Source organism: Rhea pennata, chromosome Z (assembly GCF_028389875.1).
Source record: "Rhea pennata isolate bPtePen1 chromosome Z, bPtePen1.pri, whole genome shotgun sequence".
NCBI classification, from domain to species: Eukaryota; Metazoa; Chordata; class Aves; order Rheiformes; family Rheidae; genus Rhea; species Rhea pennata.
In genome coordinates this window covers 26,294,709-26,313,455 of record NC_084702.1, presented here as the reverse complement: position 1 = coordinate 26,313,455, position 18,747 = coordinate 26,294,709, and the positions used below count along the sequence as shown (strand labels likewise).

The following is an 18,747-nucleotide window of genomic DNA, read 5'->3' as shown; positions in this document are numbered from 1 at the left end:
AAGTTGAAGTAATTGGTATAAAGAGTAAATAAAATTGGTATAAATTGGTATTTGTTTTTTGGTCAAAATTGTTAAAGATCTCTCTATCTTTTAAAAGCTACCAGCTTATTGTGGCCCTAGTAAAGCTACCCTATGCTTTCTATTGCAACATTGCATGTATTTGTCCCTGTTGAAATTCTGTATTGTATTTTATTTTGCACTATGGAATGGACAAATCCCTTACTTTCAAAACAAAGCATTTGACTGGATATATATTGATGACATAAACTCTGAAAAAGTACTACATCTCATGGTAGTTCTGTGAAATACGATTCTGATGGAGCATTATGAATCCTGAAAGATTCCATAGTGATTTATGAATTGAGTGAAAGAGCCTTAGTATTTACTCAATTTCCCCCTTTATGAATCTAATGCACATAATTCTCACTTCACCCATTGGTTTCAAGCAAGAAATACAGCATTTGTTCAGCAGTACAAGGAAATATGCATTATTCAGAAAGTTAAAAACCCCGTATACTATACTGCATGGATAATATTCCTATATGAACATGGTATGATATATTTGTGTACTGTTCTGTACTATACTGAAAACACAAAGAACATTGAAGGAAACCTCTAAAGAGTTTTTTTTTTCCCCCTATTGGTTTATCTTACAGAAAACTGTTCAGAGAGTATTCTTGCGTGCTGTATGTATTGAAGTAGTGATAGCTTTTCATTCAGTTTAGGCTTCTGTCAGATACTTACCTTCCTGTTTTTTTGGAATCTTTCTAATCGTATGGTTAGATTGGAAGTTCTTCGGGTCAGCAGGTATAAGGAGTGAAGGATGCGAGATTTGCTGGCGATTATATGGGAAGCATGTAGTAGTAGCAAGAATTAAATCCAGTCTTCTGAGTTTTTAAACAGCACTTTGAACTCAAAAAGGTTTTCCAACCTTCTTGGACAACTGAGCACTGTATGTATCTTAAGAAATAGGTTGCAAAACAGCTTTATATGTAAGAATGCTTTGTTTCTGCTGTGGTTGTGTCACATCATGGCAGTACTCTGTGACCTAAGTTGTGGGAATTTAGGGTGGAGCATCTTAGCCAGCATACTGATTATGATGGCTAACACAGCTGCAAATGCTGTGTTGAGCAGAGCTCAGTGAAAAAATGAGAACATAACTACTAAAATATTCTGAATTTGTAAGGAAAATGTCATGAAGATAACTCTAGGAAGTTATCATTTGTTGTATAAAGGGTCTGTTATTTTATTGGCTTATAATGTCTCTGTGCGTCTACCTGGCTTTAACTTCTATCAGTTTTACCCTGCTTCTAGATCACAGTGATACCAGCTGGCAGAGTTTTACACCTTAAACTCCGAAGTTTATAATAATACATCTTTTACTCAAACTCTTTATATTAAAAAATGACTTCAAATGAATTAATACATTCTATTGCTTATCCTTCCCTTTAGAATATTCCCATTTTAATCTTAACGCTACTGATCCAAGCAAACTTGACCTACAGTTTATTTGTTCTTTTTGGAAGCAGAGAAGCATGTAACTCTCTGTGTATGTTTCCATGAATTTTGAGGCACTCTATGATAAAAAATGTAAAGATTCTTCTTTTAATAAGATACTTGATCACTTGAGACAGCTGAGTGCTTATTTGACTCCAGAGGTCTTCAAGTATGAAGGTGGAGTGTGAATTTACAGAGCCCATCTGTAGCTGAAGCTTACTGTAGGCTAATTCTGCATGAGAATATTCATAATGTGGGTGAAAAGTGCCTTTTTGTAAGATATCAGATTTTTTTTCTGAAGTCAGTTAAGCTACCTGATACTACTTGCAGACGATACCCACTTAGCAAGTTGTCTTTTCACATGCTGCTTAGTGCATATGAACTTCAGGGTCTTGGCTGAGAATTTTAGCAGGAATCTTCTTCTGTGGAAAGTCAGAGCCACCTACTGTCCTAAAAGAGCATTGTTTGAAGTGAAGTATGTGATTTTTTTGTAGTTTATCCTGTATCCTCAAAGATTCTCCAATGTTTGTTATTAACAGGATATTACTGCTGACAATGTGAGTTCAAAATTAATTATATATGTGTTTCTGGAAACAATATATCCATTAGCATGAACAGCAAAGCAAAGACAATTATACAAATTTATACTGTGCGTAGCTTGTGAATCAGGAAAAAAGCTGGGCAAACAGACATCTACAAGTGTGCAAGGTTTAAAAATATCTTTCAATAAAATTATAAGGTTTTCCTCTCTGTTTATAATTGACTTCTAGTCAATCTACTTGGTTATCTTCTTAGTTTTATCTAAAAAAAGTCGTATTTAGTAAAGTTCAATTCAGAACATGACTCAATGAAAAAAGCATGGCAGAGCTCTAGTTTCACATTTCGTACTGATTTCAGGTCTACTATGCATCCAAAAAAATCAGGAAAAATATAATGCTCTTTATTTTTATATCTCGCAGTTCTTCTAGTTCAGACAGAAGCCTGTCAGGATCTTTCTCAGCTGATGCTTCTGCACCAGGAGTAAGATATCTGTGCAGACCATATGTTTTCTTACCAGTTGCCCCAATTATGCCTTCATGACACTTAGGCTGCTCCATTATGTTTCAAAGTCTTAAACAGGTGTAAGTACATGGAACTGAACAGATATGTCAGTTTGAGACATAAAACACTTTATAATCCAGGCTGTGATTCAAGAGTAGGAAGAGAAGAGAATCAGTGAAAGCTTGTATTTTCCAGTAAAGTCAAAAGATATGTGCTAATTATTTTAGTTTATGAGGATCCTTGTATTTTTCAGTGCTGTAGGAGTTAGTAGTGAGTCTTACACACATATGCAAACACACACAATGCGAGTAAGACAGCACTTATGTGTAGGTTGAACCAAATGATTATAAATGAATTGAGGGATGTCTCCTGGGATTGGACATAAAGGTCTTGTAAACTGAAAATTTTATAAACAAACAGCTGTTGGGAAAATACCATTATGCTGTAATAGCTGCTATTAAAATCCATTAGCAATCTTGATGGCCTGTTTGAATTTGATGCATCATTTGCTCTGACAGTGTTTCTTTCCAAAGATTTTTGTAAAATATATGTATTATGAAAGGCAGTAGTAATACACTAGGAGATTAACACCAATTACCTATTTTACTTGTATGTGCCAATCAAGCTTTGAAGACTACTGTATATCCTCTCCGGTTTAAACATCAGTGCATGCACATTAATTTGAACAGCTGCAAGCTTTCTCCATCACGGTAGGACAAACAAACAGTTCTGCAGAGTTGAAGTATTTCCAGGTTAAAACTCATGTTTTAGGCAACAAAACAAATCCCCTGTGTTTCTTGAAAGTTTGTGTACTCTCCTAATTGATGCCAAACTGTCATTCTCCTCCTGTTCATAGATCTAGATAACTCCCAGGATGCTAGCTGCCTTGGGAGGGGGGTGGGCTGTAGCTGCTACTGCTGCCAAAGTGAGTCAGACTTCTAAGGAAATTTTGAAAAATCTATATGCCAAGAATTATCTGACATCTCTCCTCTTTTAAGGAAGATATATCTAAACTGTCCCTTCAGAAACAGATATGAAAACCCACATGAAATGAGATGTATGTGTGTCTGTGGACACACGTAGAGGTATGCAGATCTTGTTCACGGATGCTCCAAGAGCACCATCTGGTGGATGAGCAAGTGTAGAAGGCTAAAGCTTGATTGAACAATCAGATTTTGAACATGTGAGAATCAAAGCTGCTCCTCATTTTTGTAATCCTTGTACGCTGATTGCATAACACTTGATACCATGTATACTTTATTTCCCATTTCTTCTTATATCTTGTGTTTTTCAATGTTTTAGTCTACAAACAGGTAGCTTATTGATAGGAATTTCTTTACAAGAATTTTTCCAGTACTAACTCATCTGTCCATTTTATGGAGACATCCCTGGGACACACACTTGTCCCTAGTTTCTTTTTCTTATCTTGTTTCTCCCCTGTGATGTCTACATGCAGCTTTTTTGCTAAAAGGAGTGACAGAAGATGCTGTGTTTTACCATTTCCTCTCTTTACTCCTCCTCTCCTACTGACAGAAATATAGTTGTAGGGATAATTCATGTTTTGTATATAAGAACATTGGTTTGCTCAAGTGTAGAGTATACAGCAGAGGCATGGTTAGCTCCTAAGATGGAGGGACAGAAGACAGTGGGTAATGGCTCCAGGGTAAATAGATGTAGTTGATAGGTGGTTACTAACCAGGTGGTTATGTGTCTTTCAAACTCTAGGTCTTTCTATCAGATTTTCTTCTGCAGATTTAGGGCTTAATTTTTTTTTTCTTAGGGTTATGATAAATTTGGTCATCAAAAGAGCTATACCTCTATATTAGCACAGTTTTGTGTCAGTGTAGTTGCAAGAGGCTAAAACTAGGGTAATGGAGTTATGTCATTTAGCATACTCATGCAAGTTGTTAAAAGAGCTTTCACTTGATAACTTACCATTTACTACAAGTTTGCAATAATATAGTATACATTCCCCTTGTGTGTCTTCTTAGCACACCAGTAGACTGTTTTGCATAGTGTAGTGGAAGTAAAGTCCTTGTCTCATTCCATATGGATCTTTTCAAGATGTGAAAGAAAGCAGGGTGCTTTTTACAACCCCATCTCCTACCTTTCTAATATTTACATTTTTAGTAATATTTTCAGAAAATAAGTGAAACTATGAATGTAAAGACATTGAAGTGAGAGCAGTCTAAAAGTGAGGCAGGAGGGTTGAAAGTCTTAACTATGGGTCTAATTCTAGAAGGTGCTCATGAACATTCTTTCTGCTTCCAAGAGTGACTTCAGTTTTGTGAATTCAGTAAGACATGGATATTTTAAGTACGTAAGAAGAGTATTAGCAGTCTGACTCACCTGTTTTCATTTACTTAAATGTTCAGACAACACAAATTCAACATTTGAAAGATTGTATTCAAAATCCTGGTTTTGAAACCTTGAATTTTGAGCAGGCTACAGTGAATCAATAGATCTGTAGCAGCAGATAATGTGGTAGGTAACCTGCTTGCTATGTAAATAAGCAATTAACAATGAACAATTTAATTGATAAATGAAATTGTGCTTTGGTGTTGTTGATAACTATGTATGTCTTTTCTCACTGTATCAGAAAGCATCTTTCGATGCTTCAGTGAGAATGCATGATTACACTGTAAGCACTCAAGAAGTAGAGGGGAAATTAATATTTTTAAGACATTCATTACAGCTGTGCATGACATGCCTATGGTTAACTAAAACATGCACTGTCAGTTTGCTATATATATATATATAAGGTTTATTGTTAATTTTCTATTTATTATTGAGTTTATTTTTAAATGTATTTAGTTACTTTATTAATAGTTTCACTGTACAATTTGTCTGTCTGTTTATTCAGGTAAATAAGCCTTAGAAGCAGGCAGATAAGGCTTGGCTCAAAACCCAAGTGCTTAGAAGAAAGCTATAATGGCAGCTTGAGTTATTTGTGCTAGCTGAAGTCACTGCTGCACAGGGTCACATTATTAGCAGCCAAAAAAGCCAGTTTTACTTATACTTTAGCTGCAGTGATAGTACTGACCCAACACGGTTGGCATCAATACTAGTTTCTGGAAACTGACCGATTAGGTTGCTGAACATGAAAAATAATGATTCTGCATGCCACTCTTCATGTTATTTTAAAACTCAAGGCTTCCTTGTATTATTGTTTTGTAGCAAAAAAAAAGTGATTTTTTTTCAGAACACTTGAAGACCTCCTTTCTTCAAAACATTGAAAGTTGCATGTAAGCATCAAATGAAATTAGAACCAGATTGTAAGCTTATTCCTGCTGCTTTGGGCCCTGAGAGAAACTGATTATTAAACTAGATTTACATGTTGGTGTCAGCAGAGCAGTGGTCCTGTGTCTTAGCATAGTTCACTCTGGATTGGGCTCTGGGTGGTCTTGGCTTGCATCTTAGTTGATGCTTTTGCCCATCTACAGGGAGAGGAAATCATACTTCTCTGAAGCATACAGCTGAATAAAGCATATGTGTGCCAGTAGCCACCCAGAATCTGTCTGTGAGACAAATCTTACGTGCAGGTTATATTTTGTTCTCAGAAACTTGAACCATCTGAGTGATAAAACCTGCTGTCTTGGCTATCGTAAATGTAAAACAGAGACAAGGGTGCTTTTGCTGAGCTTGTGCTTGGTGTAATCCTCTGCTTATTTTCAGACAGGCATATGCAGAGAACTTTGTCTTACCCTGATTTTGCTTTTGTTGGTAATGACTTTCTTAAATCTTTTGAAGGCACTGACTGTTTAACAAATGAGTTGCTAAAGGCATCTCACTTGTGTAATTGTAAGTGCTTATTAGCATCCTTAGGAAAACTTGGGAATTACAAGAAGCTGAATTGCTACTCTTATTTGTTAGCCAACTGGGATTTTTTGAAGGTAAAGTTCAATGTGTGGGATTTGGTGGTCTCCATCCAGGTCCTCGTTCTTACCCAGTAACAGGCAGTGCAGAGGAGGGTAAAGGCAGTTCCTCTGAAAAAGCCTCTTTGATCCCTCTTGCTCACACTTTCTTTCAGTGTGTCTTGGAGCAAGGTATGACCTTCCATAGGCAAAAGGTAAAGATCTGAATAAACAAGGAAAACAAACTACTCTTCTGTCCATAGCTGTTTTCCAGATCAGAGCTGTTCCATGTTAACAAGGCAACATGGGCATTTTGCAGTTCAACAAGGTGCCAGTAAATAGTACAAAACTGACTTAAATTAGTTTACAACACATTTCTAAAATTTGTGCTTACTTAGCAGAGAACTTCGTGTTGACTACCATGAAGTTGCTAACCCAGGTGCCTGAGAAATACTGTGAGCTGATCAGGCAGTACTGACTTGTGCCAAAATCTTTTGAAGTCAGTGAGAAGCTTCCCATTAACTTCTAGTTTTTTGGAGTCTAAATTAGCCTGTTCACTCAGGCTTGCAGAATGAACACCTAATAATGATAATTATTGTTTATATTACTTAATGCCCAGAGATCCCACCTAGCTTGGGTCATTTCCAGCAAATGCAGAGCCAGGGATCTGTGTACCCTAAAGGAGAACATTTGGAATGGATTAAAAAAAAAAGCAGAACTAAGACTTAAGTACAGTCAAATAGTGTTTTGCTGCAAAGGGAAGCTGTATTTGCAGATGGAGACTTTAGAGGCAGTAGGAAAGAACTACAAAAGTTTGAAATTAAATTCTTAAAATGGCACCAGTAGTTCTTACTGAGGATTCCATTTGCAGCAGGAAGGAGAATGACAAACTCAGAATAGGAACTGCTTGTGACTGGCAAGAGGAAAAATAAGGAATAAAATAAGCTAAGAATTTGCAGCATTGGAGGAAGAAACCATGTAGGAGAGAATAGGACTTTGGAGCAAAAGTTAAATGGAAGAAGGACAATTTTTGAGAACAATAGTTTGAAGTCAAAAGAAGACCTTGGAGCAAAAGCTCCTTGAGAAGGGCAGATAAAGAGGTAGCTAGAAGAAAATGTGGGCTTCATCAATTACTAAAACTTGATGAAACAAAGCAAAACTGACATATTAACAACTTAAAATCTGTTAAAAGCACTGGACCTGAATCCCATTTGATTTATTATTCACTGATCATTTTCAAAGCAAGATATTTAATGGAGAAAACAGATTTGGAGCCTTCATGAACCAGGATGAGAGGGGCCTGTGTCAATGAGACTGGTGCCTTTTTTTTTATTTTAGTTCAATTATCTTGCAAAATCATTTACTTATCAATGTAAATAGAGTGAAATAGCTTTGGTGATTAAGTAACTATGATTTGTTCCTTTACAAAGATCATAAAATGTTTTACCTTAATTAGCAAAGTGATGAATTCATGAAAAAGATTAATAAGTTGAGATTTAAAGTTCTCATTTAACCTTTAAACAACTTGAAAGTAAAGAGATTGTTAGAAGTTTTGGTAACTGAACCAGAAAATCAAAATGTATGAGTATATTGTTAGCTTTAAGTACATCTGCATGGCTGCCTTCACATGTAAGAAACATTCAGATTGAATGAAATATTTCCCAGGAGAGTTTTTTCTTTTTTTTTTTTTTTCTTTTTTCTTTCTCTCTCTCTCTCTTTTTTTTTTGTGGCTAACTAATCATTTCATATTAAGTGCCATTCCCTTCCAGAAGGAATTGATTCATTGAGAGAGATAGTGTTATTTGAGAAAGCATCTTTTTAATTTCCTTCTCTTTCCTTTGGTTGTTTTGACTCCACACTTTCCAGTCTCATTTTAAAGTTTTCTGTTCTTTTTACAGTCTATTCTAGGCTAAAAACCTAGATGTTTGAGTTTAGTACAGTTAGAGAAAATGATTTTTTGGGTATGCCATATCAGAATTACAAGTTTCCTTCTGCTTCCTATATGCAAATCAGTTTTTCTTTCCCCCGGTGTAGTTGTGTTAGGGGAAGGGGAAGCTTGTAGAAATATAGCAGACTGCAGTTCTGCTAAGCCGTATCTCAGGAATATAGGATAGGGACGTTTGCTGCCTACCCTTGGAAGCTGAGGCTGAAATAGGAAGTCTGGCAGCCCTTTTTTCTCCTTGTCCAAAGAGTGCTAGGGGACAGAGTTCACTTCTACTGTACAGAAAATAAAATTAACACCTTCAAGACTAAGTCAGCAATGTTATTTCTAAGTATGCCTTTGGTTCAAGAATTTATTAGCTTGAGTTTATTAGATTTTATTTATTAGATTTAGTTTATAGGATTTAATTTGTAATTTATTAGATTTATTAGCTTGGGTGAAAATGGTTTCCAAAGATTAGGAGAAAGTTATCTTCTGTGACAGGCAGAGAGGATATGTGATATACGTGTATATGTATATATATGTGTGTATATATATATATGTGTGTGTATATATATATATATATATATATATATATATATGCTAGTTATAGTATAAATTGCATATCATTTTTTCTGACCATGTGCATATGCTGGTATCCACTTACAATATTGCTAGCATCTTGCTGTTGTGTTTTTAGAGTAAATCTAATCCTGCCATCTCCAAACAAAAAAGTATCTCTGTGAAAGCAAGAGAAAAAATGCAGCTCCGTCCCACTATAGTGACAATAGTGTACAAAATACAGCACATTTTTCCAAAAAAATCTAAAAGTTTAAGGGAAAATGGCAATTGAATACTGTTGTCATTTTTATGATGAAGCACGTCTTCATTTCCAATTTAAACTGCAAACATTAAAAATGCCTAGAATAGCTCAGCAGTTTGAAACCATCCTGTCTTGGCATTTTATTTTTCCTTGATTGTATCTCCAGGAAGAATTAACATTTTGATACAACATTCGTTCATGGATTTGCAGTGGTTAAATCAATAGTTAATGAGGTTCGTCTTATAATTTGAGCTGCTAGTTTGTTTATGCTAGACCAACTTTATCCATACTCCAAACAAATTATCTCTTATAATCACCAGCCTGAAGATAAATCTCTAAATGTTTTTCTGATGATAGTGCTGTGGTTGGCAGGTGTTAGAAGTGCCTCCCAGGGACAAAGATTGAAGATGGGCTTGTTCTCACAAATCCTTCAGGCGAGGTTGTTTAGCTTTCTATCCCGTCATCTGCAGAGGAGCCTTGTATGGTGCCCTGCTAATGAAATCTAATAGGCAAAGGTCATATATCTTTATGAAGAAAAATGCAAAGCTGGTGAGTGATAAATGTGCTCCATGGGGTTCAATGGCCGATGCTCAGTGATAAAATCCATGTTTAAACTGTTTCAAACTGCTTGGCATATCTCTGTTCTTCGTGCCTTAACTACTTTTTGTAACAATTTTCATTAGCAGTGATGTGATTAGATAAATAGAAAAATAGTTGAGTACGCATGCAAACTTGTCTGTATGATAAAAAAATAGATGAAGACCTTAACTGGGTAGTTCTTTTTCAGTTTTCATAGCATAATGAATAAGGTAGCTCACATAAAAGACTCTAAAATATTGAACTTAAATATGAAAAGTCTGTCAATGAATAATAGAAGCATGCTAGCTAGTGTGAATATTTAGGTGGATTCTGGATTCAGACAGCTGTAAATCAAAACTGTCTTTGTCAAATATCAAAATACAAAAACTATGGAATGGGGACAAAGTATTCAGGTATGAGATTGCAGCTAGAACCTCTAAAGAATACAAGTTAGTGCCTTTAAGAAATTACTAATCTGAAGTTAGAAGGAATTAGATAAACCAGATTTTGTTGAATCACTGCTGTTTTTGGAGACGTTACCAGTTCATTTGCTATAGTTATACTGCTGAGCTAAGAGACAGTTTAATAAATCAACTCAGGCTTGATGGATTCTACAAACCATTGCAATGAGTGCGTGGAAAAGGAAAGAAATCTCTTAGTATTCCCTCTTTGACAAAAGGGTATGCAAAGAGCCTGAATGGATGAATGGTTGATTAATTTTGCTAGAAATTTTCTTGACAGCCAGAAGTGTGTTTTTGTATTGCTATGTTTGCATGGGATTTATTTTGTGAGGTGTGAATTATTGCATATAAATTTACACCTGAGACTTAGCTGGCTAAAATGGGCAGCTCATGGTTAGTATATATGCTTGTGATGTTTCTATGTGTTTTAATTCATCACACTAGCAGGTTACCCCCTTGCTTCTCACTACTCGTTAATCAGTCAATGGTGAAATCAAATATAGTATGTGATTAAATATTAACCTTGTGACTGAAGGGGTAGGTTGTGTCTTTTTCAATAATGTCTTTCGATTGGTTTACAAGCTACTGAAAAATTAGGTGGAAATTCTGAATCAGGATCAGAAAACAGAATAGCATAAAGGTAATTTTAAAAAGTGTCACTGTTTTATGCACATGGCCTATTGATTACTAAGGTATGACAATTGTTTATTTTTCTTCTTAGCTTCTGAGGCAATTAATGTATTAAATTGTGTATACAGTACCTTAGCAATCTTTTCCTCTGCATTTTGCAGATATTTTGTGCATATTTTATATAGAGAAAGTTTGCTTTTAAGGGCGTGGCATGAGCAGCTGCCTTGATTCCTTTACCTTTATGCTTTGGATATTAGTAACTGTGGTTTCAAAGTAAGAGACTTCCCTTTCCATGCAGTTTTCTCCACAGAAGCATGTACTTACTTCTGCCTTCAAAATGAACTAGTGTGAATACATTTCAACGTTGTGTAGGTACGTTTCCCTGTAGTTTGCTGCTTGCAGGCAAAAGTTGTATTGTTAGTATTGCAACTTTTTTGGTTTGTCCCTTTATTTTACAGAGGTACAATTTTGAATACGAATTTGAAGAAAATTTAGCCTCTAAACTTGAAAATAATATCTGTGTGTGTTTTGCTGTATTTTTCATTTTTAACCTCCAAACTACTTAACGTCCTTCAACTGTCAAAAAAGCTAAAAAATGGCTATTCTGCTCATTTTTGAGTCACAGTGTTTGTATTGCAGAAAACATCCATTAATAAAGGGAGAAATTACAGGCTCTTTGAATTTCTTCCATTGTAAGCAGGAATAAATAAGGACTTTCATCTTCATCTCGCTAGTCCAGATGATGTACATCCCTTTTTCAATTCCTGTGCTGCTGCTAAACTTTTTCTCTTCCACATTTTGTGGTGACAGCTATCTAATATCATCGTATGATTCCAGTGCATATCCCAACAGTATGCACACCATTATCTGTATTTTTATCCCAAGGCTAAGCACTTAATGTTTATCTCACGCAGGAACAGCAACGCGTTATCAAAGCGACTCCTACCCGTCTGGTTTATCATGTTCTTTGAATGTGTATGCAGGGAGCTGGCCGAGTGCGCCCTCCCATGAGACGTCGTGGATAGCAGGGAGTGTTCTGAACCTTTTTCGTTTCTGGGACTAGGCTTGTAGAGAGAATCTAGGAAGTTAGTTATGCACCTGAGCCTAGGGGTAGTAAAGGTAATGCTAAACAGAAATTCATCTTGTTATAGGTAGTGCATCAGAATGTTGTACTTGTGCTTAAATTTCTTACTAATCTGATTTCTTAATTTAAGAATTTAAGTTCAGGATGCCTAAAGTCAAACATACTGTGTACTAGGGGTCTGTACAGAGCAGGGTTGAACAAGCTTTCAGACACCCTCTTCTCTGCTCTTTGGTTTCTGGTTTCTCTTTGGAAACCTTGGGAAACAGCTTTAACAGGAAAGGGACAGAAATTGAAAATAGAATTAGTGGTTACTTTTGTTCTTTATGAGATCAGTAAATGTGAGAACAACAGAGCTGCTGTTTGGTAGATTGAAATGTACACCAAAAAAAAAAAATCTTTTCTTAAAGGAATGGAGAATTTTGTACAGAGTGATTTTAACCAGTGGTGTTAAGAGATAAAATAGTGCATATGCTCTTCTATGACTCTGGTGTAGTTTCTTAAGTGCTTATACTACTTATACGTTTTCCCATTTGTAGTGACCTTACCTGAAAACTTTTTTTTTTTTTTTTTTTTTTTAAATGGCTTGTCTTTCGTGCTTTTTTGCTTTTTTCTTTCTTCAGGAGGGGGCATCTAGTAATTAGCAGGATTTACAACAAATGGCACACAGACTGTTAGCTCTGCATGTGTGCTATAACATTGGTGTTTACCCTATTATATTGCAATTTAAATATGTCATAAAGTTTTATCAGTGATCACATAGAAAGAAACTGGAATACAAAAGTACTGACCATGAAATATTAAGAGGATACAGTGAGAAGCAGTATATATTGGCTTCTGGATCATGATAATTGCTTTGATTGTGAAAATTGTAATGGGATACAGTGAGATTCCTCATTTATGTTTTGTGATGGTTGGGTATTTTTAGCAAATGAGTTGTCAGCAGAAAGGCTTCATTAGACCCATCAGGGTATCTGCCCATGAATAACGAATCCCAAACTGTACTGACAGTTTCCTTGAGCCAAAATGATGGAGCACCTCTGACAAAAGCCATATTGTGCTCTCCGTGTGAGAAGTGTGAAGAACAAAAGAGACAGTTTGTTCTTAATTTGGTCAGGTTAATATTGACACAGTTAGCTCAGAAGAATCAGAAGTGTGTGTAATGTACATTTGCAGTGATCACTTGGGTAATTAACTGTTGGCTGTCTTGAATCAGAAAGTGTTACTAGAAAGAGAGAAATTACAAATTCTCTTTAAGTATTTCTCAGAGATTTTCCTTCTTTTACATGATTTTTGTGTTTGTAGTCGTATTAACTGTTTGGTTAAAAGCAAGATTCCTAAAAGAAGATCAAGTTTCAGAGTAAGAAGTTTCATTTCTGCCAACAGTATGTAGCCTACACAGAATTTGTATTGCCTTTCACAATAGAAATGCATAATAACTGAACAAGTCATATTAGAAATGTTCAGAAGTCTGTGGTTTTTTTAAGCAGTACTTTCTCTGGATAATACAACAAAAAGCTGTCATTTTGGAATGTTCAGTCTATTGTTATGTTGTAGTACTGTATAAACTTTCTATACATATCAGATGAAACAAATGCACAAAATAAATACAACTGCTAAATTACAAATTTTTTCCAGTATCTAAATTGTTGATAACTATATAGCTAGTGCAATTGTAAAATATATTTATGGTTAGATTCTATTTATTGCAAATATATTCCAAATCAAGCATACTTACTGTCCATTCTTTTGTTTTAGGCTATTTAGGGGGCATTATGTCAACTAATAATGCTTATACATACTGATCACCTGCTGTGCATTGTGCAAATACTATTTTTTAAGCCAATACAAGCTAATAAACTGAAGGAAAATATTAAAAAAATGAATAGCTGACTGACTTTTATCATGGTTGCAGTAACTCAGTGTATTTCTTACTGCATTATTTCATCAGCAGTCGTTGTGATTAATTTGGAATGTAGCAGCTTAAGAGTTGAAATGATTAGCACATTTCCATTTTTGAAGAAAATGTTTTATTTTCTGTTAACATTTACAATACATGCAGTGTTCCGGTTGTTTACTTAGGTTTAGCAGATGTGTGAAGAACTCATATGTCTACCCTTTTTTCAATATATAGTCTTTGCTAATTTATAAGAGTTTCTTGTTTATGAAAGTATTTATTTAAATGTTTGAATGCTTCTGAAAGTCGTGCTGGATTATGTAGTTGATATTACTTAAAAGAGTAAACTTTATGAATGTCTGAAGAATTTTTTTTCAGCTAAACTAATTTTAAAAAAAATACTAATTCTTTAACAAAATTACTTTGCCTACTTAAAAAACTAATAATTAATTTAATGCTTTGATTAATAGTCTAGTCAACCAAAAAAAATTTGATAAGGTAGATTCATGGTGCTATAAGACATATAATTTGATCTTACTTTTATTTAGTAGCTTAGTTAACAGCATTTTCCAGCAAATTTATTCTTTGTCCTGTTCTTGTAATGAACTTTGTAAATAACTTGCATATTTTGTTTAAATATATTTTCCTTCAATGTGGTGCTAGCACATTTAAACCCCTTTTCATATCGCTCTGAAAGATCTCTTATCAGTTGATAACAAGGTTGGCTACCTTGCCACATTTTGCTAATTGCTGCCTGCAGGTTGTCAGTCTCAGCACTTGTCCTGGCATGCACAGTGTGTGGTTTTGAACAGTGTCTGGCAAAGCCCTCTCCTCTCTCTGAGCATATGAACAAGAGGATTGTTTTAGTGCCTGTGGCATGAAGCTATTGTTGTGTAGTTTGACTTGCTTTATGAAGAGGCATTTTGGAAATACCTATGTAGTTTTGTGCTAATTAATATTATGTTGCACACGTTAGACATTTTATGTACACGCAGTGCTCTCAGCTGGCTTAAGTGAAGGCGATGTTCTTTGTTTTGAACAGAGCTCAATGCTGAAAAATTAATGAACACAAGTAACATTGCTCCTGTTGCAACTGTTATAGTTACTGTGAGCCTAACACCTGAAGTCAGTTATTTTCAAAATAATTTCCTAATTATTTTGAATAATTATTATTCTTAATAATTTCCTAATCTTAAATCAGATTTACATATGCCACTTTAAGACTTCCTTTGTCCTGCCAGGCACGAAAGCAAATGAAGATTAATATGAGCAAGAATAATCTTTCTGTAGAGAAACATCAATATCTTGTAGAAAAAAAGAGTTTACAATAAAAATGCAGGACCAACTTTGTTTTCTTTTGTGAATGAGAAAAAGCAAAGATGTAAATGTATAAGTTTAGACATTTTGTGTTCTCGTAAATCATTTAACTGTTGACATAGTCATAAATTTTAAATTTAGAATCTTTTAAAGATAATAATGAATTTTAAATAGCATAAATCAAGCATTTAGAATGTTTATGTTCATTCTGGAGCTTTGTCAGCAGTCTGCGTAGATTTCAGATACCACTTGAAACTGGGGTGGAACAAAGATTCACTTCCACTTTCAAATATGTCAGATTTCCAGATGTATTCACATCTGACTGCGTATGATCCTTTGTCTACAAATACTCCTAAGCTTGTATGACTGCATTTAGTTTTCTAAGTTCTAATTTAGTTCAAACTAATTTCAGGCTCAAGGAAAAGCATTAATACTGGATATGATTCCAAATCATATGAAGCCTGTAAAATTTCCAGGGCTGCACATAGCTCCACTACTGCAGCCCCGTTGTTCCATCACAGCTTTTGTGTTGAGTGAAAGTTTTGACTCTAGCCATTGTTTTCGCAAGTGAAATGCCCTGTAATATTTAATCTCATTTTATGCTGTTTAGAACTATAAATGTTGCTAAATACGTGCCCTTAACAACTTGGCTAGAAACACAGAAACAGTCTCATTCAATGGAGCATCTCATTTATCCACAAAGGTATTGGCATTGCTTGTAGAGCAGTACCAATCTCCTTGTACATATTGCACCCAATGGAGAGAGACTTGGTAGCATGCTCAGTGTTACCTTTGTGCTTTTATCAGTCATTGACTTGCTGAGAACTCCAGGAGGAGATAACGCACACTGTGAGTAATAGTAAGATGGACAGCATTGCAAGAAATGCAGAGAACCTCACGTAGTTGGATCAGATAACCATGTAGGCAGTACAGACCTGTTAGTGTTTAAATGAGCATGGTCCAGCGTGAAGCGCTTCAGTCCAACTGCTCCAGCAGGGATTTATATTTGACGGCTTCCCCACCTACAGCAGTAACGTAGTGGGTCACCTACTGCTGTATCACCTAGTGTTTCCCTTGACTATATGATACAAGTCAGCAGAGAGCACGACACACTGCAGATTCAGGCTTCAGCACCTTCAGACTCATTACCATGGCCATTTTAGTTCTTTATTTCCTGCTCTGACTGGGAGAACTGACCTTTGGTTGCATGGTATTTGGTGCCACCCTGAAAGGTGCCACACTTTTGCTCTGTTAACTGATCCCCACCACAAAGTGGCTGCTAGTGCAGTAACATTGCATCTTGCTCTGTTCAATTCTTTGTCTTGTTCTATGTCGCCTTTAGTGGTTTTTAGCCTTAATTTTTAGTAGTATGCCTCCAGTTGCCCTGCATGCATATAACAATTGCCTAGTTGGCAGTGCTTGTGGCAGGGGAGTTTTCCCTTCCCTTGCGGGCAAGTTGAAGAGGTTCTCCTTCAAAATACTGCAGGAAGTAAGATTTTCTGCACTTTCCAGTCTACTGCTTTGTGAATGTCAAATGCTAGCTGGTATGAAGGCAGAAATTCCCAAGTCACAGTCACTTTTATTAGCTTACAGTTCAGTTAGATAATTTTAACAGAAACTTTATAATTCTTGATACAAGCTAAGTGTAATATAGAAGCTAAAACATCATATAGCTTTAAGGTTGGTACATTTTTTAGAATTGCCATTTATTTACATTGTAGACAGATGTAAAACCCTTTGCAGACTAGATCCTTCCTTGGATTGTGTGCTTTCCTTTGACCACCCATTCTGCTTGAATTGGCTGTGAGTGAGCAGCTGAGCTGAGGAGTTATCAGGGATCCTCACATAGTCCTGAATCTGCTGTAGTTCGTCTTTTACTCCAAAACATTGTGACTATTCCAATTGCTTTTAGGCCTGGGTAACTGCAGTCATTTCCATATGCTCAGGCATGTTTTGGTACTTCTTCTAATACACTCAATACTTCAGCCTTCAGAAGAATATCGCCCACTTGGACATTCACATCTTATTCATGATAATTCCTTACCACAAGACTGTATTCAGATTTCATATATGGATGTCCACCAGCAAACTGACAGCTGACTTCTATTTGTGCAGTACTCTGCATGAAGTTGTAATAAAACTTACTGTTAGTTACTACGCAAACATCAAAGTGGAACTTCATTTCTGATCTAGAAAAAAAGTCTAATTCAAAACATTTTGACAAAGATTTTCTTTTAAGTTAACTTACAGGGAGGGAAAACATTTTGTGGACACATTTGAGCAGATTAATAAATAGTATTTGTATATATGTTACCAAAACAATAATTTATCAGGTAGGAGACAGATGTGGGGGGATAACATGCCAGTCTGCATATACAGTTGTGTTCTGTTCGTGATGAACTGCTGTTTATTCAGAGCCAGTGTAGCTTAGCAGCATCAGAAGAACTATTATAGCACATGACATTGTGCTTAGTTAGAAGACGGCTGTAAATTATCTCAAACACAAATAGTAGAAAAATAAAGAAGAATAAGATTCTGAGACTTTGTTCATTATTTCACTGGCAGTTGTCAGAACAGAGAACTGAAGAAAGAGAGATTTGTACTTTGTGCGTTATGCCCTCAGGTCAGAAAGAGCGATGCATGGTTTATGCTGCAAAATCTACATGATTATTCTGTATTATCCTGATCGAAGTGTAAATGAGAATGGGAACAATTAATACAATGTTTACATTCATTCTGTGCATTTTTTATCGGATGAAAATAGCCACAATGAAGCAAACCAGTTTTTAAATCTCTTGTACCAGAAATGGCTATTATTTTTTCATCAAAGATCTGGATTAAAATAGGAAGGAAAATATATTGTCGTTTCTTTTAATACCTAATTTCTTGCCATTTTTCAGGACTGCGTGTTACACAGGAGTCTCGTTGGTGGTCTGAAAGCATTCATAGATAAGTACGGGTTTGATGTACTTGTCATTTTGGCCAACTGTTTGTCAGATGAGGAGCAAACCAAACGACAAATAATAGTATATTCAGAAAACTTAGAACTAGGCAATCAAGTAAGTACCTGGAAGAAGACTCAAATAATGTCTTTCCTGAAAAAAATATTCTTTAAAATACTACGACAATCTGTTATTTAATTAAGTGAGGCTAAGAAGTAGCTACAGTCGGCTGGCAGATGAGTAGCCATTTGAAATGACTGTATTATTTACAAGATGTAAAATAAAAGATTCCAATATTAATGATTATTTCTGACCAGTCTAACAAAAAGAGGAAATGCTCAAAAGAAATATAGAAAGAGAAAAAAGTAATTTTCAGTTTAGCTAAACTAGATCTTTTTCCACTTGTTTTGACTTGGTTTTATATTGTGAGCTACCTCAATGAGTTTTTGAAAGTGAGTCATGAACACATTATACAAGATGATGACCAGAACACTTACATGTGTGTATTCATTGCTGAAAAATTTAAGTTTTAAACAGAAGCCAAATTATTACTAGGATTTTAATGTATCCAAAGACAGCTGCATTTTTTTTCATGTTACATGTCCCCACATGGAAGAAATTACCACTATGGCAACTTCTTGTTGCTTTTTCTCGGTCTTAAGTACTTCTAATTTTAGAGATGGATATCTAAGTCACCCCACTGC

The 18,747-nt window shown here is 35.4% G+C and overlaps 1 protein-coding gene across 1 annotated transcript in view; it reads left to right on the top strand.

Moving 5' to 3' along the window:
• PRUNE2 (prune homolog 2 with BCH domain) overlaps positions 1-18,747 on the top strand; it is a 125,453-nt gene that overhangs the window by 44,642 nt on the left and 62,064 nt on the right. Inside the window, exon 7 of the mRNA XM_062599802.1 lies at positions 18,002-18,160. Within this exon, the coding sequence (XP_062455786.1) occupies positions 18,002-18,160 (159 nt within the window). The remainder of the gene's footprint in view (positions 1-18,001; positions 18,161-18,747) is intronic.